This window comes from Chiloscyllium punctatum, chromosome 10, assembly GCF_047496795.1.
Source record: "Chiloscyllium punctatum isolate Juve2018m chromosome 10, sChiPun1.3, whole genome shotgun sequence".
In the NCBI taxonomy this organism is placed as follows: domain Eukaryota; kingdom Metazoa; phylum Chordata; class Chondrichthyes; order Orectolobiformes; family Hemiscylliidae; genus Chiloscyllium; species Chiloscyllium punctatum.
The window spans coordinates 42,897,668-42,923,542 of record NC_092748.1 but is presented as its reverse complement, the minus strand read 5'-3'; the positions used below and the strand labels follow the sequence as shown (position 1 = coordinate 42,923,542).

General features: G+C 38.0%; 1 protein-coding gene across 1 annotated transcript in view; it reads left to right on the top strand.

The window, feature by feature from the left end:
• The window catches only part of ankar (ankyrin and armadillo repeat containing), a 143,939-nt gene extending 122,874 nt beyond the window's left edge, over window positions 1–21,065 (top strand). Inside the window, exons 18-24 of the mRNA XM_072578292.1 lie at window positions 1,009–1,131; window positions 7,404–7,562; window positions 9,011–9,128; window positions 12,166–12,275; window positions 16,873–17,069; window positions 17,185–17,234; window positions 21,016–21,065. Of these exons, the coding sequence (XP_072434393.1) occupies window positions 1,009–1,131; window positions 7,404–7,562; window positions 9,011–9,128; window positions 12,166–12,275; window positions 16,873–17,069; window positions 17,185–17,234; window positions 21,016–21,065 (807 nt within the window). The remainder of the gene's footprint in view (window positions 1–1,008; window positions 1,132–7,403; window positions 7,563–9,010; window positions 9,129–12,165; window positions 12,276–16,872; window positions 17,070–17,184; window positions 17,235–21,015) is intronic.
• The last annotated feature ends 4,810 nt before the right edge of the window (window positions 21,066–25,875 follow it).

Genomic DNA, 25,875 nt, shown 5'->3' with positions numbered 1-25,875 from the left:
TCAGCCTTCAGCTAACTAAATAAACTATAACATAGCTCATTAGCAGATAAAAGCCCTAACGTAATTGCTTCAATTATTGTCTATTTTATTTTGCTGAGGACAAAATAATTTCATAGATCCATTTCAACAAGCACAGAGCTAGAAATGTGCAGATATCACATCAGAATCCCTTTGACAAGAAAATAAAACAATTGCAGTCTCATAGGTTAGACTAGTGTGAGTGTGCTAATAAAGCTGTTTTGACATTCCAAACATATAATTGGTTGGCTCAGATCTTCAGTGAACAATGTCTTCCATTTCTTTACAATTTTTGTTACATTTTCAAAGTGCACTGTACATTTTCCTCGGGTTCAAATTTTGTTCATTCTTTCGTGGTATGTTGGATTTGTTGACAAGGCCAGAATTTGTTGCTCATCTTTTAATGCCTTTGAACTGAGTGGCTTGGTAGGCCATTTTACAAGGCTTTATTAGTCAACCACATTGTTGTGGCACTGGAATCAGAGCAGATAAGGATGCCATAATTCCTTCCCAAAGGACATTCAGAAATAGTTTAGCTGCTTTTCTGAGCAGGAAACTTAATAAAAGCTATGAAAATGTGTAAAGTTTTTAAGAAAAAAATATTTATTTTATTCATTCACAATATGGGATCATTGCTGGCAAGACTAGCATTTACTGCTTATCTCAATTCATCAAGAAGATGAACCAACTTCCTGAAACACTGCAATTCATGTCGACTCGAGCCATCCACAATGCTGTTAGGGTGATAGCACTAGAAATGTGATCCAATAACTGTGTAAACATAGAGATATAGTCCAAATTCAGGATCATGCATGATGTGGGGGGAAGTTGCAGGTGGTGATGTTCTTGTTAACTTGTGTTTTTCTAGAGGTCATGTTTTGGAAGTACTGTCCATGATTAAATGTAGTTATACAAATTAATGAATACAATAAAGTTTTGTTTTAGTCTGATAATCTATCAATAATTTCTACTTTGACTTTCTGTATATAGGTTGAAGTGATCTACAGCTTGGCCTGCATTGTGTTAGGAAACAATGAACTACAGAAGCTCTTAATGGAGAAAAAGGGCTTCAACATCAAGATTGTACTCAACCATCTTAATACTACTGACAAGGTAAGCTCAAGAAAATCAAATGGAACAGTATATTGTAAAGGACCACATTCATGCAAATATGTAATGGTGATGTCTGTCATCCTAATTTAATATCGCATAAATATATTGAATTTTGTAGTAAATTGCTACTGAAATTATTATTTGGTTCTTTAAAATATCTTTAATTAGCTCTGTTATGATTAAACAAATGTCACCAAAGCTTAGCGAGTTTTGAGAAAATTTGTAGCTCAGGTTGAGGTTCTGGATGTAGGTTTGCTCACTAAGCTGGAGGATTCATTTCCAGACATTTCGTCACCGTACTAGGTAACATCTTCAGTGGGCCTCAGATGAAGCACTGCTGAAAATTCCTGCTTTCTATTTATATGTGTGGGTTTCTTTGGTGTGTTGATGTCATTTCCTGTAGTGATGTTATTTCCTGTGCTAAAGTCACTTCCTGTTCTTTTTCTCAGGGGGTGGTAGATGGGGTCTAACTCGATGTGTTTGTTGATAGAGTTCCAGTTGGAATGCCATGCTTCTAGGAATTCTTGTGCATGTCTTTGTTTGGCTGACTTCCAAAAAATGAAGCCAGATGGATCCAACACACCATGCTTCTACAGATTACCCAAAATTCACAAAGCAGGAGCCCCCCTCAGACCCATAGTCTCACTGCCTGGAACACCAACTCACAGATTGGCCAAGGAGCCACACCAAAGAATAAAACACTTAGTAGAAGATTCACAGCACTCTATCCACTCCACCCAAGAATTCCTGAAGACCATCAAAGACTTTAAGATGGAAGAAGATAAAATAATGGTCTCTTTGATGTAACAACCCTGTTTACATCAATCAACATTAACCTGGCCAAGGAAACACTGACTACACTATTAGAAGACCCAAATACACATTCAGCAAACACCACTAACTTCATCAGCAAGGACAGTATCATCAAGCTAGTGGACCTATGCCTTACCACACACTTCACCTTCAACAACAAAACATACAGACAACCAACTGAACACCCATGGGATCTCCAATACCAGTGTTCTTAGCAGAGGCAGTAATGCAGAAACTTGAACAAATAGCTCTGCCAACCATCCAGTGCAAACTTTGGGTCTGCTACGTGGATGACACCTTTGTCATCACTAAACAAAACAAATTTGAGGAAACCTTCAAGACCATCAATAATACCTTTACAAGCATAAAGTTCACTAAAGAGGAGGAAAACAACAACAAACTGCCATTCCTGATGTCACAGTAGAGCGAGCAGCCAATGGGGAACTTCAAACCAGCGTGTACAGGAAAACAACACATACAGACCAGATATTGAACTACAGAATCAATCGTAGCAACATCCACAAACAAAGCTGCATCAGAACATTATTTCAACAAGCCAACACACACTGCAGCACAGAGGAACTACGCAGAGCTGAGAAAAATAACCCATACCATGTATTCAAAAAGAATGGGTACCCAATGAACACAGTCTGCTGATTTCTCAGCAACAAACCCAACAAGCAGACAAAACATGTCCAGAAACCCTAGCAACTTTCCCCTACATCAAAGACATCCGGAAATGACTGCCAGCCTACTCAGACTCTTTGACATCATGGTAGCCCACAAACTAACCAACACACTAAAGCAGCAACTAATGGACTTGAAAGACCCTATACAGACAACAAGCAAAACAAATCTCATTTATAAAATACCATGCAAGGACTGTAACAAACACTACATTGGACAAACAGGCAGAAAACTAGCCACCAGGATACATGACATCAACTAGCCACAAAACAACATGACCCTCTCTCACGAGTATCCTTACATATGGATGATGAAGGACACCACTTTGACTGGGACAACACATCCATCCTAGGACAAGCCAAACAAAGACACTGCATGAGAATTCCTAGAAGCATGGCATTCTAACCAGAACTCTATCAACAAACACATCGAGTTAGATCCCATCTACAACCCTGAGAAAAAGAACAGGAAGTGATTTCACTGAGGAAATAACATCACCACAGGAAATGACATCACCAACCCAAAGGAATTCACGCACATAAATAGAAAGCAGAAATTTTACAGCAGTTACCTAGTAAGGTGATGAAACGTCTGGAAATGAATCCTCCAGCTCAGCGAGCAAACCTACATCCATCACCAAAGCTGCAATATGAATACCAGGAAAGTCATACAGATTGGAAGGTCTCAGATTAACTTATTGTTCCATGTTTTGCTAATTGGGCATGGAGACATTTTTTTTATTTTATAATAGAGAAATTAGAAAGAGAACATTTGCCAATAATCAGTCCAGTGTATATAAATAACAAGAAGACAAGACTCATCTAGGCTTTTGATGATGCTTGATCAATTCAATTACTATCTGTAATCACACATAAAGAATGACCACTTAGTACGATGACAGGGTCTTTGATATTTCATTGCAACATGAGTAAACATGCCAGAAAAGCATATAGAGAGAAGGTTGTCAAGAAAGGAGTATCTGCAGGGATTGTAACAAGGTCAGTCATAGAATATGAGTTCGCTGATTGCGTATATTAATCTGGAGTCATGGCAGACTGATATAAACAGGAGAATTGGAGGTTCTTTTCACTCTGAGAAAGCTAGATCACGGTCAAAGACTTTCCATATGTAAATAAAGGGTGACTTGGTAACAGAATATCAGCCTCTGTGGAGTTATTTCAATGGCAATGAGAGTCAAAAATATGCTCCTGAAATAATTCACTTACAACAGTTGTCTTTGAGTTGGGGTAAACATTTCTGGCATTATTTGGGAAGCTTGCCTCATTTGATCCTGCTGTTGAAGACTGGGCCCAGTGTGTGGAAAGAATGCATTATTTTGCTGGACAAATGATATTGGGGCAGATGAAAATGTTATGAAGCGAAGGTTAAGCCCCAAAGAGGAGCACCTTGCCTCATAATCTGTAAAATAAGTGTGAAAAGTGGTGTAATCTTCTAGTGGTTAAATAAAATAAGTCACTGACAACCACTTTAAAATTAACAAGTAACAATTTATTTATCTAACTCTAACAGTAAACAAAAAACTAAACTATTAACAAACTGAATAAATCCTTTCTAACTATTAACTATCCCAAAATAAAGCAAAATTGGTTGATGAAGATTGACCTGGATTGATTCAAGATTTTTCAACTACAAAATGATTGCCGGAGTGAAGTCTTAATTAAATATCCAGAAGTTTTTCAAGAAGGTCTAGGGACTATCAAATCAGTGAACGCCACGTTGCATGTTGACTAGGAAGCAATTGCTTGCATGTTTCTGCAAGGCCCACACAATGCCATTTGCCTTATGGGCAAAAGTAGAGGCAGAAATCGGAAGGTTGTAGAGCAGAGGAATCATCAAACCAGTCCAGTTTCCTGAATGGGCAGCACCCATCATACCTATTGTGAAGCCTGATGTATCAATTCGCTTTTGTGTGAATTTTAAACAAACAGGAAGTGAAGAAACAGCTATCATCCCTTAAAGTGTTGGCACACTATGATTTCAAGTGGGATCTGGTATTGATATACAATGCCTTTCTGTATGGCATCTGGATAGTATTAGCTCACAGTTGGCCCAATGCAGAGGAATGGCCAATAGCATATGCATTCAGGACTTTGGCTAATGCAGAGTGTAAATGTGTCCAGATAGAGAAGGAAGGTTTGGTGTCAGGAAGTTACCAATACCTTTACAGATGCAAATTTGTAATAATAATGAACCACAAACTCCTGCTAGGTCTACTTAAAGAGGACAAGGCCATGTTGCCCATAGCTCCAGGTCGAATTCAGCAATGGACTATCATTCTAAGTATGTATAATTACAAGTTGGAACACCATATCAGGGAGGCTAAGTAACAAATGTGGATGCATTGAGCTGCCTCCCACTGGCAGATACAATGCTGGTGATACTGCCTCTGGAAGAGTACATTATGGTTTTATTATTGAGTCGTTTTATTGTGGGGAACAAGAGTGATTGTCCTGAACAACGATTGCTGCCAGATACTGGCTGAACTCCACCAGGGTCATCCAGGAGTTTCCAAAATGAAGATATTGGCAAGAAATTACATCTGGTAGCCAGGGTTGGATGCAGACATAGCTGCATTGGTGGGCAGTGCCCAGAATGTCAACAAGGATGAAAATTACTGCTAATAGCTCACCCCTAATTCATGAGAATGGCCAAGTAAACCCTGGACTCAGTTACACAAAAATTATGCAACTTCTTTCATGGACTCAATGTTCTTAGTCATTGTGGATGTTCATTCAAAGCAGCTGGGCATGCATAGAATTAATTCATCAAACATGGGGACAATGATTGAAAAACTGAGTGCATCTTTTGCAATACATGTACTCGCAGATGTTTTGGTCACAGATAATGGGCCATTGTTTACCAGCAGGGAATTTAAGTATTTCCTAAACTCGAATGGTATTTGTCATATAATGGCAGCTTCATACCACCCATCATCTGATGGTCCTACAGAGAAAGCAGTCCAAACCTTGATGGCAAGCTTAAAGAAACAGTCTGCAGCTTCACTAGATACCAAACTGTCCTGGTTCCTATTTGATTATAGGACCACCTCTCATACAACTGCAGGATAGCTCCAGCAAAGTTGTTATCAGGGAGAAGACTCTGCACCAGGTTAAATCTGATCTTCCTGGAGTTTGGATGGGTGGGGAAGTGGTGGGAACAGTATTGGGAATACCCAATGCCAATCACAAAACTCCACTACATGAGTAAGTCAGTTTACCTCAGGGAATGAAGTTTGGTAGGAACCATGGATATGGCCTTGCATAGGTAATAGGCATGGTCAGTGCAAGGTCAGGTCCAGTGATGTTTAAAGTTTGAGTAAGTATGATGATCCTGAACAAGCACATGGACCATATGAAAGCTGCAAACTCACAAATGGTGCAGGAACTAAATGTGCCCAGCTCTTTGACTGCCTTTCCAACTGTTCTAAATCTCACGTGTTCTCTTCCTCTCCTCAAATACTGAAGATACTTCAGAAACTGATATGGACACAGCAGATGTTGGGACCTTGATGCCTTTACTGCCTGAAGAGGGGAATGAATTTCTTCCAAGATGGTCCAGGTGCAAGAGGGGAGTTACCACCCAAAGGCAAAGTTGGAGGAACCTGACCCAATGCTAAATTGCCCCAGGAGAAAGTACAAAACAAACTGGCCTATTTCCTCAGACTCAGACGGGGAGGGATGTAACGGTTGTAATGAGGTCAGCCAGGTGGACCTCATAGAATATATGTTCCCTGATTGAGGAATTTTATCTGGTCCAGTCGGGGAGCCCTGACTGACAGGCATGAACGGGAGTGTTAGAGGTTCTGTTCACTCTGAGAGCTGGCTCTGAGGGAGTTGGATGAGTGTCAAGTACTTTTCATGTATAAATGAAGTGTGACTTGGTGACAGGCTACCAGCCTCTATGGAGTTATTTCAGAATCCAAAATATAGATTCCTACAATATGAAGTTTTTTTTTCATTGTGTGCATTGCCTATTTACTAAATGGTAAATACAAGGAAATTAATATAGTGACAGTAAAATACAGTGAACAGCTAGGTCTGTGAAAACATCTCCATTAGTTCAAATGTGTTTCAAAATTTTTTTTAAATTGCTATTCTTTAAAGCTTGCAGACACACCTCTAAGAGCATCATCTAATACATTTAAAATTAACTATATTTATTTCTTAACACAAGTGAAATGTAGTTGTAAAACTCCATTATGTAAGATTATATTTTCTCCCATCCTTACTTCCAAGGGTTGTCATTGACTTGGCAAAGGTTATCATCCATTGGATTAGAGCCAAAAGGTGTGGTATCAAGAAAAGCACAGCCGGTCAGGCAGCATCCAAGGAGCAGGATAGTTGATGTTTTGAGTATAAGCTCTTCATCAGTAGGTTAGTCCAAACTTTGAGCAACAAACTACAGTGATTTCCCATTGCCTTTGTGCAGGTTGGCTGGCCAGGAGGTCACTCCCACTCTTAACCGCTAGTATTTTGGAAGTACTTATAGCCTGCTTATAAATTTGTTTGGCTGCAATACATACATAACTTTCAAAACCAACAGGTCAAAGCATGGGACTTGAATCCAGAGCTACTGGCCCAGATGTAGGGATGCTAATACTATGCAGCAATTCTTTCCAATTCCTTTATGTACAATTAATTTCCATGAAAACATTTTTCCACAATCAGTTAAATTTAGTCTTATGTTGCTGTTTTCATTTGGATGAACTGACTTATGTCAAGTAAAACATTATTTACTGTTTTTTTTATCAGAATATCTGTTCACGAGCAGCCAGTGCTTTAGCCCTTTTCGCAATCAATAATCCAAAGTTACTGGATTTGATACGTGCATGTGGGGGTGTTCAGATGTTAGTGTTCCAAAAGCTTCTACAATCATCAGAAGAGCTGGACCAAGTTAATGCTGCATTTCAGGTATGCTTCCATAGGAACAAGCTCTGTATTGCAATCAATTTATATAGCTGACTCGCCTTGCCAATCACCTTGCATGCCCTAGAAAATCAATTGCAGTGAGTCCATTTGTAGAAGTTGCTATACTCATAGTAGTTTGTCAGCAGGCATTTCTAGGTTTGTTTTACAGAGAAACAATATCTATGGTTGCTCAGTGGTTAGCACTGCTGCCTCACAGCAGCACAAGCCTGGGTTTGACTCCACCCTGAGGTGACTTTCTGTGTGAAGTTTGCACATTCTTCCTGTGTCAGCGTGGGTTTCTGCCAGGTGCTCTTGTTTCCTCCCACAGTCCAAAGATGTGCAGGTCAGGTGAATTGACCATTCTAAATTGCTCGTAGTGGTAGGTGCATTAGTCAGGGGTAAACATGAGGTCGGGGAATGGGTCTGGTTGGGTTACTCTTTGTAGGGTCGGTGTGGACTTGTTGGGCCAAAGGATCAGCTTTCATACTGTAGGGAATCTAATCTAAAAAGTAACAGTTAGACAATGTGTTGCAGCCAATGGAAGTTTTCACAATGGAAAGCCATGTAGGTGAGGCCAGAAGTTTTCTTGTCCTGCTTTACACTGTCCCTCCTGGTGTAGAGAGTTTTGATGACTTCTTTGTATTATTGGTGGTCTGCAAATTTTAATATGCCTTTGGTGTCACCTGTTACAGCATAAGAGGAGTCCATGACAAAAAGTTTAAGGCCCATTGTTAATGGTATGTGTGAGTAATGCTGTAGGCTCAACCTGTGACTACAACAGATAACTTCTTTTGTGAAGCAAATGCACTTTAGAATCCCTACAGAATGAAAGCAAGCCTTTCAGCCATCAAGTCCACACCACCACTCCAAAGGCCATCTCTCCAGATCCACCCCCTGCCTGCAACTTGCATTTCCCATGGCTAACCCACCTGGCCTACCCATCCCTGGACACAAAAGGCAATTTAGGTGGGATTTCTTGGTGGGATTTTTTTCAAATTTCTGAATTGATATTTTGTTGATAGTATTTCTAGTTGTTTAATGCATTCTGAAACACTGAATTGTAATGCAATCTTTTTATTGAAACATTGCAAGCTGAAGAGGGATAAGAGACAAAAAACAAGTCACAGGTTTGGTAGACAAATGCAATCCTTTTTTAGGTACGGTTTATACCTAGCTGAAGAAAAAAATATCTGCATAACTGATTTAATGTACTATCTAGAATCAAATATTCAAACTCAAATGATAAAATATGCTATAGTATTTATAATGAAACTTGACATTGTGAAGTTTGCAAACAGGTGACTAACAGACCACTATGTGGATAGACATTTAGATGTGAATGAAATTTACAAAAGTAATAGAATATATTTTTCCATAGAATAGGAAAAGATATTTAGCCATATATACTTCCAACTAATCTGAAATAAGTTTTGTTTTTCTATTTGATGCAGATGATAATATTAGCCAAGGTGATTGTAGATATGGATGAGGTCACACTGTCAGCAACAGGTATTATAACTTTAGTAAATCTGCTGAAGTCAAAGAAGGCATCAACAGTCATTGTAGTAGGTAAAATACATTATTATGTTTGTTTTCAACTGATCTAAAATTACCTATAACTTTAATGCTGCATATGAAAATACGAACAGATTGTAATGCAATCCAGATCAATTGATCTTGCAGAATTTAGTTTTGTAGTAAGATGCCATCTATCTCAGGCATTTGTTGATGGTTAATTCATGAGTTGTTCACGTTACAGATTGATTAATACTATATTTGATCAGATGACTGATTATACATTCACAGTTATCTGATCCCAGTTAGTATGAGTCTTTTACATCACTGCCAAGTATTATATTATAGTCAAATCTCTATCACTTATAAACATTCTAATGTTCAAACAAGCAGGGTTTCTTCTAATTCTGATTTAGGACATCCAATCTTCTCTACTACCAGCACATTTTTAATCTATTCAGTTAGCTGCATTAAGGTGAAATAATTAACTTGGCTACTGAAACAACATGTCTATTGCTAACACCTCAATTGGAGAAGGTGCATACATTACCTTCAAGGATCTGGAAGTCTGTTTAGAAAAAGAAGGAGGAAGAGGAGCAAGCAGCGGCAGAGTAGGCATCCTGAGCCCCCTTACTCAGACAAACTGTGAGTTAGTGGACTACCTAGCTTCAATGATTAACACGGACCCAGAATTACATCCATCCAAGATATTCACTAATATTCACCATTCTCTTGGCCACTGTTCAGCAAAAAAACCCAAAGACAAAAAGTTTTCTATAACATCTTTATCAGTAACCCATCCAAATTAACCAACAGATATGTACATTTCACCCTTTTACATTGCTGTAGTTACTGTCTTCTGAGTTACAATATTCTGATATCATGACTTAACTGGGAAGTGAGTCAATAATTGTGGCCCACTGACCTACACATCATCATAAAAAGCATAAATGTGTAAATCTGCCCATATTCTTTTTCTACCATAGTATATGTGTTTATCCATTTGTCTTTTAATAATTGTGGTTGAGCATGTGTGTTTTTGGGGTTTTGATGGGGCATAAATTTTACATCCTTTTTTACTGGTCTCATTAAAGTTATATGTTACAATAAATAGTACTATTTTTAGCATTACTGTAAGAAAATATGATATAGTTTGCTTTTGTCCTGAATAGCAGTCAGGAATTTTGATCATTTTAATGTTCTCATTGGGATTTTATACATTGATATGTTTTATGATGACTGTGTGGCACAAATATTAGCAAACTCCATCAAAAGTTTTTTTAAAAATCATTTTCCAACCCCTTTTTGCTCTGAAGAAGTCATAGACTCAGATGTTAACTCTGTTTCTTTCCACAGATGCTGTCAAACCTATTGAGTTTCTCCAACATTTTCTGTGCTGTGACTGAATTGAATGTCAAGAAGAAATTTAAAAGCATATTGACACATTTCACACCATCAAATCTGGAATTCACTATTGCACAATTTCCTTGACAGCTTGCCAGATATCAGAAGTGGCAACCCTGGAAGCCACATAATGACTACTTACCATTTTAAACAAAGCTCTATTATACCTCGCTTTATTAAAAATGTATATGCCTTCTGTTCGCGCATTATGACATTAAGTTTATCAACACCCACTGTACTTACCTTCCATATATTTCCTGTTTTCAAACTAAATTCCCTCCGCAGTTATTAAGATCTCTGATTCGATTTAAATCATGTCACCTTCCAAAACTTACCTAACTTTATCAGAATTGTGGAAGATCTGAAAAGACCACTTCTGCAAGTGTTCTGGCCATACAAGACATCACTGTATGGGATCGCGACCTTCTCCCTTATCCTGTGCCAGTGAAAAATTGCCAGTGCCTTGAATGGGAGTGATAATCCCAGATTTGGGTAAAATGTGTAATATTTAAAGCCACCATTTTTTACTCCTGCCCCGGGACCAGAAAATCCAATGACCCGACCCATCTCCACAATGTCAGAAGGACACTTATTGAAAACTCACTGGCTTCAGGATAAGAAAGTAAAAAGAGAAATGTAGACAAAAGGAGATACTAAAGCTGAAAGCTTAGCATTCAGGCTTCTAGCATATACAGGTACATGCTAATCAGTCTTACCTGAACAAAGTTGTTTTGTAAGATTTCTTGCTGTGAAACTGAAAAATATCATAAGCAACTTTATGATTGTGATATCAGCCCTCAATAACAAATCTTCAAAATATTACATTTTTAAAAAATCATTTGTTCTAACATTCCTTTTTCCTTCCTATCATTTTATTCTTTATACTATTATTTTGTTTGTATAAAGTTTACAACATTAGCTATCCTACTTACATGAGCCTTTTTCTGGCTTCATGACATCTCTGCAAATGTTTCTTTGGGCTCTCTTTTCTCAGTTAATATAAAAAATGAGGACAACTTTAAAAATTGATTTTCTAAAAACAAACTCCAAAAATAGGCAAAATCTGAAGTTTGATCTCACTATATTCGGGTAGACATCTCTGTCACCTTCTTGTTCAATCAGAACCAATAGAAATTATTGTTGGCTGAGCGCATTTATTGACAGCACTAGAAAACTGGACCTGAATGAACAAACATGTTTATTATTTACAAGGAGTTTACTCGGGACTTTACTAGCTCAGTTGGCTGTCTGGTTTACAATACACTCAATACAGTTTGAGGTTACCATGAGGATTCTCCTTCTCAAATCTCCCCTTGCCTGAGCTGTGGTGATCTTCAGATTAAACCACACCACTTGACTCTCTCAAATGAGAGAGCAGCACTATGGTCTGGCAAGACTATGGTTACTTTACATTGATCCATGAACCTAAAGAGTGATTTGACCAAAACAGCTGATCGTTTCCTTCCTTGCAATACCAATTGCAAATCCTAAATTCATATTATAATTTTCATTTATAGGTCATTCTTGATCATCTTTTAAATCTGTATACACAGTTCTTCAAGAACTTTTATATGACTTGATTTTCAAATTCAGTTCATACACAGGATGTATTAATTAATTGAATTAAGGGGGTTTTACTGTACAGCAATAATATTTTGATCCATTTGTATAATTATTGACCTTATAGGACGGCTGCTGTCCTCTCTTACCCAGATCAGAGAAGGTATTTCTGATGCCATTATTACAATGGGAGCTGTGGAAGTCCTTTGTACACACCTATATGCTGAGAGGGAACAGGTAGGTAAAGAACAAACAGAAGTTATAAACCTTATGAATATGCCTTTGCATGCATCACTATAACTATTTAGTTCATTGTTCATGTGTTGAAGAATATAACTTACACTTTTAGAAATTAAGATTTTAATTGCAGAAAAAGCAATCCTGAAATAAGTATAGTTAAAATAAATTTAAAGACTATAACACTTAAAATGTTTACTTTAGGAGTTAACAGCTAGAAAGTTAAGATCATAACCAGGAGGTGGGCTTATTTGGTCAAAGTACTGTTGATACATTGTTTGCAGCATTGCTGTAAGTGAGGTTCAGAGAGATATTTGTGTTTTATGAGTGAAAGCAAAATTAGTTTAAAGGCATGTGGTAAACTCTGAAATTGTAAAATCACTTTTTTCCCACCAGATTAAAGAAGGAATTTTAACTGAGAGATATTTAAATTAGGGGTCTGTTTCAGGATGTGCCAAAGCATACTACAGTGTAATGGAGAAGGAATCATAGAATCCCTAAAATGTGGAAAGAGGACAACTGGCCCATTGAGTTCACACCAACCCTCCAAACAGCATATCACCCAGACCCAGCCCCCTACCCTATCTCCAGAACCCATGTCTAATACATTTAACCTGCACATCCGTAGACACTACGGTCAATCTATCATGGCCAATTGACCTAACTTGCACATCTTTAGATGGGTGAAGCTTGGAGACTTCACTGGTTTCAATGTACCTGCGTGTTTGCTCTGAGAGTTGCAGCTTGGGCTTGGTGCATGTACTTCACAGATCACTAAGAGAAGACAGCCAGAGTAAATGACAGTTAGCAGTCCTGCGCAGTAAACAGAAAATCTAATTTCATAATTTGTTACATGAAATGCAAGTAGGGCTTAATCTTGGATTTCCTGAGTGAAAAGAAGCTGAAAGATTGAAACAAATTTGAAGCCAGTGGAAAAATAATACAGAGGATTTCAAAGTATTGTGACAATAGAAAGCAATAATGAGTTAAAGTCTTATTTCTCAGAATAGCTTTTACCAATAATGTGGTATACTTTCAAGTGGCCCTGACAAACGTAAATAATTCTAAGATACTAAGTATGAGAATTGTTGAGGCAAATAAGAAGGAAGACAGAGTGCATCAAACAAATCATTATAAACCATATAATTAATAGTATTTGTTTTGTTTAAGTATTTTCTATGTAATCGTTTAAAAATGTGAGATTGTGTGATATAGTAAGGGGTGTTTGGATTTCCCTTTAAATGTTAAGGGTACCTAACCAGATCATAATACTTATTCAAAGTTAGAAAGGATAATGTGTGACATGACATCCTTAAAGTCACAGGGCTAATGCTTTATGGAATAATGGTGTATGGTAAAACCCTATATATGAAGTTCTTTTTCAATGCTAAAGATGGCACTGTTGCCTCGACTGAGCCAAGTTCCATGAAAAGATTGGATAATTAGTGCATAAGTACAGATAACTACTACGTAACACCTCCACATCTGGTTCTGCTAAGTTCAAGTTTTTTAAAAGTTAATTTACATCTATTAAGTTATGTTTCTACTGATTTAACAACAACAAAGTGAAGTGTGTGTGAATACTTTTCACTTGCACAGATGGGTGCAATTGCAATAATGCTCAAAAAACCCAACATCACAGAAGACAAATGAGTCCCTTTGATTAGCACTCATCACTTTAAAATCGATCATCTCAGTATCTGTAAATTGTGGTACAGTAACCTCAAGATGCACTGTAATAATTTCCCAGGTTGCTTTTGACATCACCTCCTAATCTCACAATATCCACCACCTAAGATAAGGGCAGCAGTTTCACTGCCTTCCAAATCAAACATCATTCAAATCATACAACATTGAATGTTTATTGCTATTTCTTCATTGTCATTGCATCAAAACCTAGGAACCCCAATCCTAACCATATTGTTGAACTAACTTTACTACATTGATGAAAAGCTCAAGTACTTGGCTTACCAACACTTTCCCAAGGCAAACAGGGATGGATACTAAATGTCAGCAAACTACCAATGTCCATATCCTGAGAATTACTTTCTTATAAATACTAAAAGCTATCAATTCTGCAGTCAAAAATTAAAGGGATTAGAAATAGAAAATATAAGAAAAATTAAGGACACACAGTGTCTGTGGAGAGGGTAACGTCATGAATGTTTCAGGTCAGTGGCCTTTCATTAGAACTAGGAAATGTTAGCAACGTAATAGGCAAGTAAAAGAAGGCACAATGAGAAAGGAATAATAACCGTCAAGGTGACATTTCTGTTCCTTACCAAAAAAGTTGTGCATTTGAAAGCTGCTGGCCAGTCAGGGGCTAGCAATTCTCATGACCCTGAAGCATCAGCACAAGCAATGGACACAGCCAAGACTGCAATCAGAATGAGAGAAAGGCATTCAGCATTGAAACTGGAATGAAAAGCAAGTCCAGTGACTTTATGGAGTGAGGGTGGTAGGGAAGCATCGTTGAAAATGCTAAGGGGGAAAGTTATGCGAGTAGGAAGTTTTGTACCTTAGAAAAGAGCCTCTGAGGGCCATGGAATCTCCATCTAGGAGATGACCTGTCCCTAGACCAGAAATCTAAGGCTTACTAGTTTAACTGGATAGTCTAGTACTTGATATGGACCTCTGTCACCACAAGTGATTGGCAGCATGGTGAGGCTTTTAAGTGCACCGCAATGTTTCCCCTGCCACAGGTAAAATTGCAGCAGGGACAGGTAAGTGCCAACAATGGCATACTGGCACGACAGACAATTCAATTACCCCCCACCATCCCACCCAAAGAGGAGCCTATATTTCCAGCCAAGTAAAGAAACAAAGGTGGGGGGTGGGGAGCGTGGTGGGGGAGTTCAAAAGCAGGTGTAAACAGCGTAATGCTGAACAGCTGCCACTGGAAAGCAAAAACAAAATGAAAACGAGTTAAAACCAAAACCTGCAAAAAAAACTGAAAGGAAAATGGGACTAAAGGGTACAGTCTGAAATAAATAGTTATAATGTTGAGTGCAGAAAACTGTAAAGTATCGAATTGAAAGGGGAGGTTCTGTTTGTTGCGTGAGTGTAAATTGAGCTTTGGTTGGAATATTGCAGAACTCGGACAGAAAGAGAGAGTTAGACATTACAGGACCATTAACATTGCAAGTCACCAAATTCTGGGGGACTCACCAGCAGAATGAGTGGAAATATTCCACAAATGAGACACTCAACCTACTTTTAATATCCTCAGAGTAAAGTTGATCAGATTTTGAGCAGCGAGTACAGCATACAGAATTGAAAAAAACACATATAAATCCCTGAAATAACTCCACAGAGGCCAGTATCCCATGACCAAGTCACCCTTTATTTACACGTGGAGAGTCCTTGACATTGATACAGCTGCTTCAGAGCCAGCTTTCACGGTAAACAGAATCTCTGACATGCCTGTTTTTCTCGATCAGTCAGGGCTCCCTAACTGGACCAGATTAAAATTACCAATCAGGGAACACATATTCTATGAGGTCCACCTGCTTGACCTCATTACAATCATGACAATCATTGTTTCACCTGGAAGAATATCTATTGGCCATGGACTGTCAGGAGAGAGGAGGTTTAAAGGCAAATACTATATTGCATCCCCTGCACTTGCATGGATAGGTGCTATGGAAAGGGGAGGGGATATTGAGGTATTTAAAGAATGACCACAATGAATGGACTATTCAGAATGTTGGAAAGGAAATGGCAATACACTGAAGGTGCCACAAAGTATGGCAGAGCTCTGATGCAAGGTAATCAGATTGAAATATTCTCTCTCCACTTATGCTACCTGGTTGCTGAGTAGTTCTAGCACTTCATTCCTTTTCTTTATTGTCACTGCTTTATTGTTCTTTTGAAAAGAACAGATGTTGGTGTTGTCACAAAAACAGAAATTGCTTGATAAATTCAACAGATCTGGTTGCATTTGTGGAGAGAAAATGTTTTAGGTCCAATTACCCTTTTCAGAACTGTTGAATTGAAATAATCTCACTTAATTTGTGGGAAATGGTGGCATGGTGGTAATGTCACTAGCAAGACAATGGTGAAAAGCTTAACATAGGGAAGAATTGTGTTGTTCAAACTATGTTTATATATCTTCATGACTTTAAAAAAAATTGAAGTAGTAATCAATATTTTTTCTTAATTATTCCACTATATTTAGAGCAGACAGAAAACCACTCATGTTGTGAGCTGCATACTTTTACTACTTTCACTAATGGAGCCCATTCTGATAGGAAGCTCCCGATCACACCCCAATGAAGTCAATCAAAGACTTAGACTTCTGTTCTTCCTGTTAAGTATAAAACGACTAACCAGATTTCATCCTGTCAAGAGATTCACAAGAAAAGCCAGCTAGAAAAATGTATAATGTAAATAATGTTTTAAAGGTGCAATTGAAGCGTTCAGTGAAATGCTAGTGTACAATGCACGAAAGTAGCCAGATAATACAGATTCCAGTAATAGAATATTTAAAGAAGTCAGTAGATCCAAGGTTTGAAAAAAATCATTTTAATCTACACCATTTTATCTCATTTTGATGAATATTAACATAAAAATCAATAAAATAATTGGCTGTTTTTAGGTTCGTAATTCTTGTGCTACAGCCTTGGGATACCTAAGTTTTAATCGAACTGGTCATCGTCACCTGCTCAAGGAGTGCAGGAATCAGCCAGAACTATATGACCTTTTAATAGCTAACATATGCAAAGATGGCAAAATCAGTAAGGAATTTACAGATGAATTCGAGGTGCAAAAACTACTTGGCCTGCCTATAGAGACGTAAGAAAACATAATAGTGAGAAAACATCTTACAAATTCTACAAATGGCCTTTAATATATTTTAACTAACTTCAGTGATCTTAAAGTGAAGTGTTTTTCTTTGTTTTTAAATCAGACTGGAAATAAGCGAAGGCCATCTGTCTGTGGTTCAACCAGAACAGAAAGGTAAATAAATAGAATCTATGAATTTGGTAGCAATTTTAATAAGGTAATACTTGTTGAAATAATAAGAAATAAATTCAGAACCACGCATTGGTTACAGCGCAAAAGGAGAATCATTCAGTCTGGCATTTCTATGCTGGCTCTGATAGAACATAGAATATAGAATGTTACAGCACAGTACAGGCCCTTCAGCCCTCAATGTTGCGCCAACTTGTGAAAACAATCTGAAGCCCATCTAACTTACACTATTCCATTATTATCCATATGTTTATCGAATGACCATTTAAATGCCCTTAAAGTTGGCGAGTCTACTACTGTTGCAGGCAGGGTGTTCTACGCTCTTGCTACTCTGAATAAAGAACCTACCTCTGACATCTGTTCTATATCTATCTCCCATCAATTTAAAGCTATGTTCCCTCATGCTAGCCATCACCATCTGAGGAAAAAGGCTCTCACTGTCCCTCCTATCAAAATCTGATTATCTTGTATGTCTCTATTAAGTCACCTCTCAACCTTCTTCTCTCTAACAAAAACAGCCTTAAGTCCCTCAGTCTTGCCTCATAAGAGCTTCCCTCCACACCAAGCAACATCCTAGTAAATCTCCTCTGCACCCTTTACAATACTTCTGCATCCTTCCTACAATGCAGTGACCAGAACTGTCGGCAATACTCCAAGTGCGGCCGTACCAGAGTTTTGTACAGCTGCAACATGACCTCAAAGCTCCAAAACTCAATCCCTCCACCAATAAAACTTGACACACCGCATGCCTTCTTAACCAGCCTATCAACCTTGGTAGCAACTTTCAGAGATCTAATGCACATGGACACCAAGATCTCTCTGGTCATCCACACTACCAAGTATCTTACTATTAGCCTAGTACTCTGTATTTCTGTTACTCCTGCCGAAATGAATCACCTCACACTTTTCCATATTAAACTCCATTTACCACCTCTCAGCCCAGCCCTGCAGCTTATCCATGTTCCACTGTAATCTGCAACATCCTTTGGCACTGTCCACAACTCCACTGACCTTGGTGTCATTCACAGGTTTACTAACCCATCCTTCCACACCCTCATCCAGGTCATTTATAAAAATGACAATCAGTAGTGGCCCCAAAACTAGCGGTATACCATTAGTAATTAAACTCCAGGGGATGAATATTTCCCATCAACTACCATCTTCTTACAGCTAGCCAATTTCTGATCCAAACCGCCAAATCACTTTCAATCCCATGCCTCCATATTTTTTGCAACAGCTTACCATGGGGAACCTTATCAAATGCTTTTCTGAAATTCATATACACCACATCAACTGTTTTACCCTCATCCACCTGTTTTGTCACCTTCTCAAAGAATTCAATAAGGTTGGTGAAGCACAACCTACCCTTCAAAAAACTGTGTTGACTATCCCTAATCAACTTAATCCTATTGAGATGATTATAAATCCTATCTCTTAGAATCCTTTCCAACACTTTACCCTCTTGTATACCTCGATTGAATCTGTCTTACCACCTCAGGCAATGGGTTCCAGATCCTAACCAATTGCTGCATAAAGATGTTTTCATCACACCATCATTGTCTCTTTTGCTAATACCTTATTTCTACACCTTCTGTATCTTGATTTTTCCCACAAGGGAATAATTTCACTCCATCCAGATACATCATGATTTTAAAGACCTCTGTCAAGTTTCATCTCAACCATTTCCTCCCAAACAATACAGTCCCAGCTTCTCCAGTTTATCTGCATAACTGAATTTCTTCATCCTTGGAACCTTCTCATCAATATTTCTGAACTTACCTTTGTATCCTTCTTAAAATGTGGCACCTAAAACTGGACACAAAACTCCAGTTGACAGTTTACCTGCATCTTATATAAGTTTAACATGACTTCCTTGCTGTTGTACTTAGTGCCCCATTAATAAATTCCTCTTCATTTTAATTTTTGTATCTTTTGTCATTCAGGGAGCTCTGTATTTGTTTTCCATACTTCTCCCCTTAATGGGAATAAACCTTTACTTTGCCTAATCTGTCACTTCTTTAAAAATAGCCCATTGTTTAGTTACAGTGTTGCCTGCCAGTCTTTGATTCCAATTCTTACCCTCTTTGAAGTTGGATTTTGCCTTGTCCTTTTCCATAGCCAACTCTAATCTTTTGATACTGGGAGATTTATAAATTATATTAACATAGTTGTGATGAAATGTTAACCCAAATTTCCATCTGGATTTTTTGGTGGATATAAATTTCTCATAGCACTTTTCAAAGAAGAACAAAAAACAATATTACTGATTTTTTTCTCACTTCTTCTAATACAGGGAGAATTACTCTCTTTACCTAAGCAAAAAATTATCTTCTTTTACATAATATACCATATAATTGCAAGTTTGTCATTAAAATATTAAATGACTTGATTAATTTGAACTTTTCCTTTAATCATAGTGAGATTAAAAACAGCCAGTTGTCCACAGGAACAGAAGAAAACAATGACTTCGAGGTTAAAATCTGCTCCCAAATAAAAAGTCTAGGACTTAACTTCAGAAGAAAATATAATTTGCTGGTTCTGCAACAAAACAAGCCTTCAAATGAAATGAAATGAAATGAAAAGCATTCAAATAAATCTATCACACAATTTATTCTTGTTTTGGGATCTAAACAAAATGTCAAACTTGTTTCCGTTTACTCAGTGGCAAAGTTCACAAAAAGCTTTCAGCATATTTCCATTTTCCAGTCTAAGATGATGTTGGGTAAATGATAGCATATTGTTATCGGTTTTCTTACAATATTATGTTACAACCTTTTTTGCCAATTAAAGTACTCAAGCTCAAACTTTTCTATTATGTTTCTTTGGTAATTGATAGTGCCTGGAATACCAAGGTAACAGCATGTATCAGAATGTCAACACTGTGGCGACAAAATCTGGCTCTGTAGCTGCAAGGGTGCCTGTGCCTCTGGTACACTAATGGGGCCATAGTTGCAATTCCTCTTGGATTATGTCAAAACTTGGAATTGGAGCAGTTGGAACTGCAAGAGGAAGCTAGGCACAAAGGGTGAAAGAGATTTATCCTGACTGATGGCCCTCCATTCAGGGTCTTCAGGAAGTACTTCTTCTGCCTCCCTGCTTCAGTGAGGATCAATGTCTGAGGCAGCCATGTTTCATCATGATGTTGGCAGATAAACTTTGCTACATCATGAAATGCAATCACAAAACAGAATGAGAATTAAGGGAGTGATTTCTAAATTTCTATGACAGAATATCTTTTCAGAAAGGAGAATGTGACATTAACAACATTTTACTATCTACTGCCCATCAACTCATCAAAGAGGTGGCAGAGGCCCTTTCAAGTAAAGGGAACTTCACCATCTCCTTTACTAAAGCAGGAGGAGCCATCACATGGCTTTGACAGGTCAACAGGATACCAATTCATGCAGAGTGCAGGATATTGCACACATGTGAACTGGTAGAGTCCAAATGTCAATGAATAGGGTGCAACACTACCACAAGGGTTACCATTCTTTTTAAATGTTGTTGACCTGAAACTATGTCGAAAGATCCTGTTGGTGATTGCTCACCAACTTATCAGCAGCAAGGATGTATTTCATTCTGCATTGGTTCACAGCAAAGTTCTGCTGAGTATAGGGGTACCAGCTCTACACCTGGCCATGATTCTCCTGCAAGGCACTTTATCCCACTCCACAGTCACCCCTAAGATTCTGTACATTGCTATGGCACTTTTCATTGCAAGCCCATGAAATGCAATACCTGTTCTTTCACTTGTTCTCTTCTTCAGTGTTCCATGAAGCTCAGCACAAGCTTGAGGAACAGCACTTTAATTTTTAACTGGGCATTCAGTCTTCTGCACTCAGCATCAAGTTCAACAATTTTAGATCATGATCTCTACTTAATCTCATCTTACGGTCATAGAGATTTGCAGCACGGAAACAGACCCTTTGGTCCAACTCATCCATGCCGACCAGATGTCCTAACCAAATTTAGTCCCATTTGCCAGCACTTGGCCCATATCCCTCCAGACCCTTCCTATTCATATACCCATCCTGATGCTTTTATGTGGTCTTATTTTCCTTCTGTCTTTTATTTTTACTGGGTTTGTTCCTGCCTTGTTTCTTTCTATCCCTTGCATTCAGATGTCTGCTGTGCAGTCATTTATGCCACATTTGGCCACAGACTTTATTTCATTACCACTCTCTTTAGCTATTGCACTGAAGAATTTTTACATTGTTTAATTTTTTCTGCCCTCCACTTATCTTATTCTTACTGTCCTTCTGCCTTTCTACTGCCTTAAAAACTCTCAGAGGTCTAAGCATTCTTCAATGCTGGTGAAGCAGCAGCTCAACCTGAAATATTAAATCCATTCCATAGATGCTGTCTGAACTCCTGAATATTTTCAGCTTTTTTTTTTGATTTCACACTTCCAGCATCCATTATATTTTAATTTTCCAACTTACTCATGCCCAGTAACTATGCACATGCTGACCATAACTCCTCACCCTCCGCTCCACTAAATGCTGCAGAATCGATCACTACTATTCGAAGTGTTGAGGTAGACTGCTGCCATCAATCCTCCTTTACATGCTTTTAAAAGAAAATTAATGGTTTGGTGGGGCACCGTGATAAAATAAAAGTCAAGAAATGAATGGAAACTTACAAGTGAAACTAACCAGAATTAAATCAGGTTGTTATTACCTGGGTGATGATTCACCCCAGACGATGTGGGGATTCCCTTTCTATACTGGATCTAAGAGTCTATTTGATTAACAGTGGCAGAGGAAGAACCACTACTGGGTCATAATGAGAAAAGTTACATCTTAACAAGATGGAGTTTATTCCGTGATGCCAATAGGCACAAGTTACACAGACCGAGTTATGAGGTCTAACTGGCCAAACAGGAGACACTGATGACACATCTGTCCCCATTGGGAGCTCAGGCCAAAGTCCTCTTGTCCATCACCTTAGCCTATATTAAATCATCAGATTGATGGGAAGTTCAATACAGTCTCAAAGGTTAACTCTTTCAGAGGCATTATCTTATGTAACATCAGTACCTGAATAGTGACAGCAAGTATCAGTCAAGTAACAGTGCTTCTGCATTAAAGCCAGGCATTGCTCTTAAGCTTCACTTCGTAAAAGAAGTGAATGTGATGTGAGAAACAAATATTACACAGCAAGTAGTTAAGGTCTGGAATGCACTGCCAGGAGTTGTGGTTTAGGCAGGTTCAATTGATGCATGCAAAAGGCCATTAGATGATTATTTAAATACAAACAAGATTTAGGGTGTTAGGGAAATGACAGGAAAATGGCAGTAGTGATAATGCCTATTCAGAGGTGTAATACAGAGATGATGGGCAGAATGGCTGCCCTTATGTAACAATTCAATGATTCTGTAAATTGATGAGATTGTGGTTTTGGAAAATGCTCTCAATTAAATTTTGGCGAGGTTCTGCAGCACCGTTTGGATATGGGCTGCACTGCTGCCACTGCATGCTGGTACTAGGGCAAATGAATGTCTAAGGTGACAGATAGGATGCCAATCAAGTAAATACTTTCTCCTGGATGGCATCAAACCAGTTGAGTTTCATTGGATGTGCACTCATTTCTGTAAGTGGAGAATATTCCATCACATGCCCAACTTGTGATGTCTTGATGTTGGACAGGTTATTGGGTGTTTGGAAGTAAGTTACTCATGACAGAAGTCCTAGTCAACCTGCTCATGTTGACACAATATGTATATGGCTGGCCTTGTTAATTTTTTGGTCAATGGTATTCCCAAGGGTATGTTCAAAGATTCATCAATAGATATAGTTATTTAATGTGAAGAGGAGGTTGTTATATTCTCATGCTGGAGATGGTGGTTGTCTTGCATTTATGTGGAACAAGTATTGCTTTTGCACTTATCAGCCTGAGCCTGAAATTTGGTATGAATCTTATATTGTTAGGAAGAACATTAATAAGGCAACTGAAGTAGTTGGACTGAGGATATCCTAGGATAAAGCTGATTGACCTCCATATTCTAAGGCTACCAACATTCCTAGAAAGGTCAGGGGTCTACCAGGTTTGCCAATTCCAGCTGGATGTATTCTCCTGGTAGCTACCAAAAGCAATTGAAATTTTTCAATGCAATAATTCTGTGATTCCAGTCAGTTTCTGGCAGCCCACAGTCCACTTCAACTAAACTGTGATGATTGTATTTGTAGGCAGCACATATGCAGGCACAACAACATGTTAATGTAGGTTAAGTTACCAGAGTCCCAGAGGACTGAAGGTCACTACACCACGTAAGGGGTGATGTTGAGAAAGTAGGACCTCCATGATAACCTCAGTCAGTGCAAGAATTGAACACATGCTGTTGGTGTCACTCTGCATTGCATCCAGGTGTCCAGCCAATTGAGCAACAGATCCCTGTGACAAAGAACAAAATTGACAATACAGCATTCACATGGTATGCTCACAAATGATGCAGCTGCCACTGCGTGCTTTTAGTTAGGTGCAAATTGGTGCTGAGCCTCAACCTCAGAAGAAACCAAGTGAATGAAGCAACCAGGAGTTTAAAGTGAAAAGCAATTAAATGCAACTGTTTGAAATTTCACAAGCCTCTCCAGACTGGAAAATTCACACCGTCATCTATACAATATGCTTGCAAAGAAAGCTTGACACATAACTCCCTAACTGAAAGAGAGTCTTGGGATGCCAAGACTGAAGGAAAGTGCTGCCTAGAATTCTCTCTGTGAAAATACACAGCCAGGACAAACATTCACCAGAAAGTGTCCCAACTTTTTTTTAAATTCATGTGCAATTTTTAAAAAAGAGAAGTAAAAATATCAATAGCAAAGAAACAATGGTTGACTATTTGTGTTAAGTTCTTCATTAAGCATTTTCTCCTGCGTATTCCTGAGACATGTCAAACATCCACAAAATCCTACTACCAGCTTTTGACGATGATACTTCCTAGAATGCATCCAGATGGAGATGGCAACCCTACCATGAGCTACAGCCATCTTCTTTTGTGCTAGGTATGGTTCCAGAGTGGGGTTTTCTCACTGATTCTCATTGATTTTATTCAATCTGTGCAGGCAGCTCATCAAATTAAAGCTCATTAAGGAAACATTTGTTCACTAAATTAGATTCAAATTGAAACTGACATAATGCTTATGAGACCAAAATGCTTTTATGCCACTTTTAGTGTAAAAAGCATGACATTTCAACAATACAATTAATTGCAAGCTCCTTATTTTCTTTGACTTTTTTCCAACTTTCTTCCTGGAACACCAACTCATGCTGGGCACAGTTCCGAAGGCCTTACCGAAGTTGCCAATCACAATTAATTGTGGTTGAACCAGTTCTTAAAAAACATTCTTATTCCAGCATTGGTTGGTAATCAGGAATGACAACCTGTCCCCTTTGCTCTTAGCCAGGTCAGCAGATTGGGTGGTATAATGCTGTACTAAACAGTAATCCAACATAACTTGAGAACCAAATCTGTAATCTAATGGTCTGTCTGATTTACTGCTACATTAAAATCTGTTTTAACTCAGTACAACTTTAAGAAATTATATTCTACACTTTCAATTTTTGAGCAAAGCTAATTAGTTCATAAGAATTATTTCACAGTATTTGTGATTTGCTAATAGTCCCTTTCGTAATCCTCAATTTTCAATAGGGTAATGGAACAACTACCAAAATAGCAAATACATGAAACAAGAATATACTAAATTTGAATGATAGACAATCTATCCAAACAAAAATCTACTAATTGGGATGTTTATGGAGAGCACTTCTCACATCACCTCAAAGAGGTTGTATCATAGTGCCTTGCTCCTTCTTTAGTTGCCACCATTGACAGCTAATAGGACAAATTGGGTCCAACCTTCAGGTCTTCAACAAACAACTTAGTGGTGAGTTTCTCTATCTCCTTTCTGTGAAAAACATATGAGAAAGAGTAAGCCATTGATTCATTAAATCTACCCAACAATTTTCTTAGCCAGAGCAGGACTTAGTTTATCTAGTCCTCACCAGAACAGAGAAAACCACTTGGTTTCCACTCGGCACCACTAATGAAATTGGGGTTTGCAACTGTGCCACTATGAATTATCATTCTCTGGCACAGACTGCTGAAATCTCATCCATAGCTTGGAATATGATTTGAAATGCGATGTTTAGTTAACTATGTTTTTACAGGAATCAGAAAAGAACGCATTTTGAAAATTTCTTAACTTGAAACCAAAGGATGACAATTTAAATGTCACTATTTAGAGCAAATCTGTTTGTAATAATGTTTGTACAATACAGAAAATATTGTTTGTATTTTATCTTCTTTGTGTAGAAAAAAAGAAGTTTGTTTATTTCAATCTATAAGTTGCATTTGAGTTTCACATCTAAATTGCATTAAAAATGGTGCAATTTAAAAAAAACATGTTTTATTGGGAAGTTATAGGCATTCACAAGCAGTATTTTAAGTGCTCCAATGAAACAAGTTTGTTTTACAAAATAACAGAAAACCAAGGGAAAAAAAAACAAGATCCTTATCATTTGAAATGAACATTACCTTTTTAATGTTTAAATTCAGTGCTTTCACCATACACCAGCTGCTATATAATATGATGTACTTTATTGGCACATGGCACATCTAAAAATA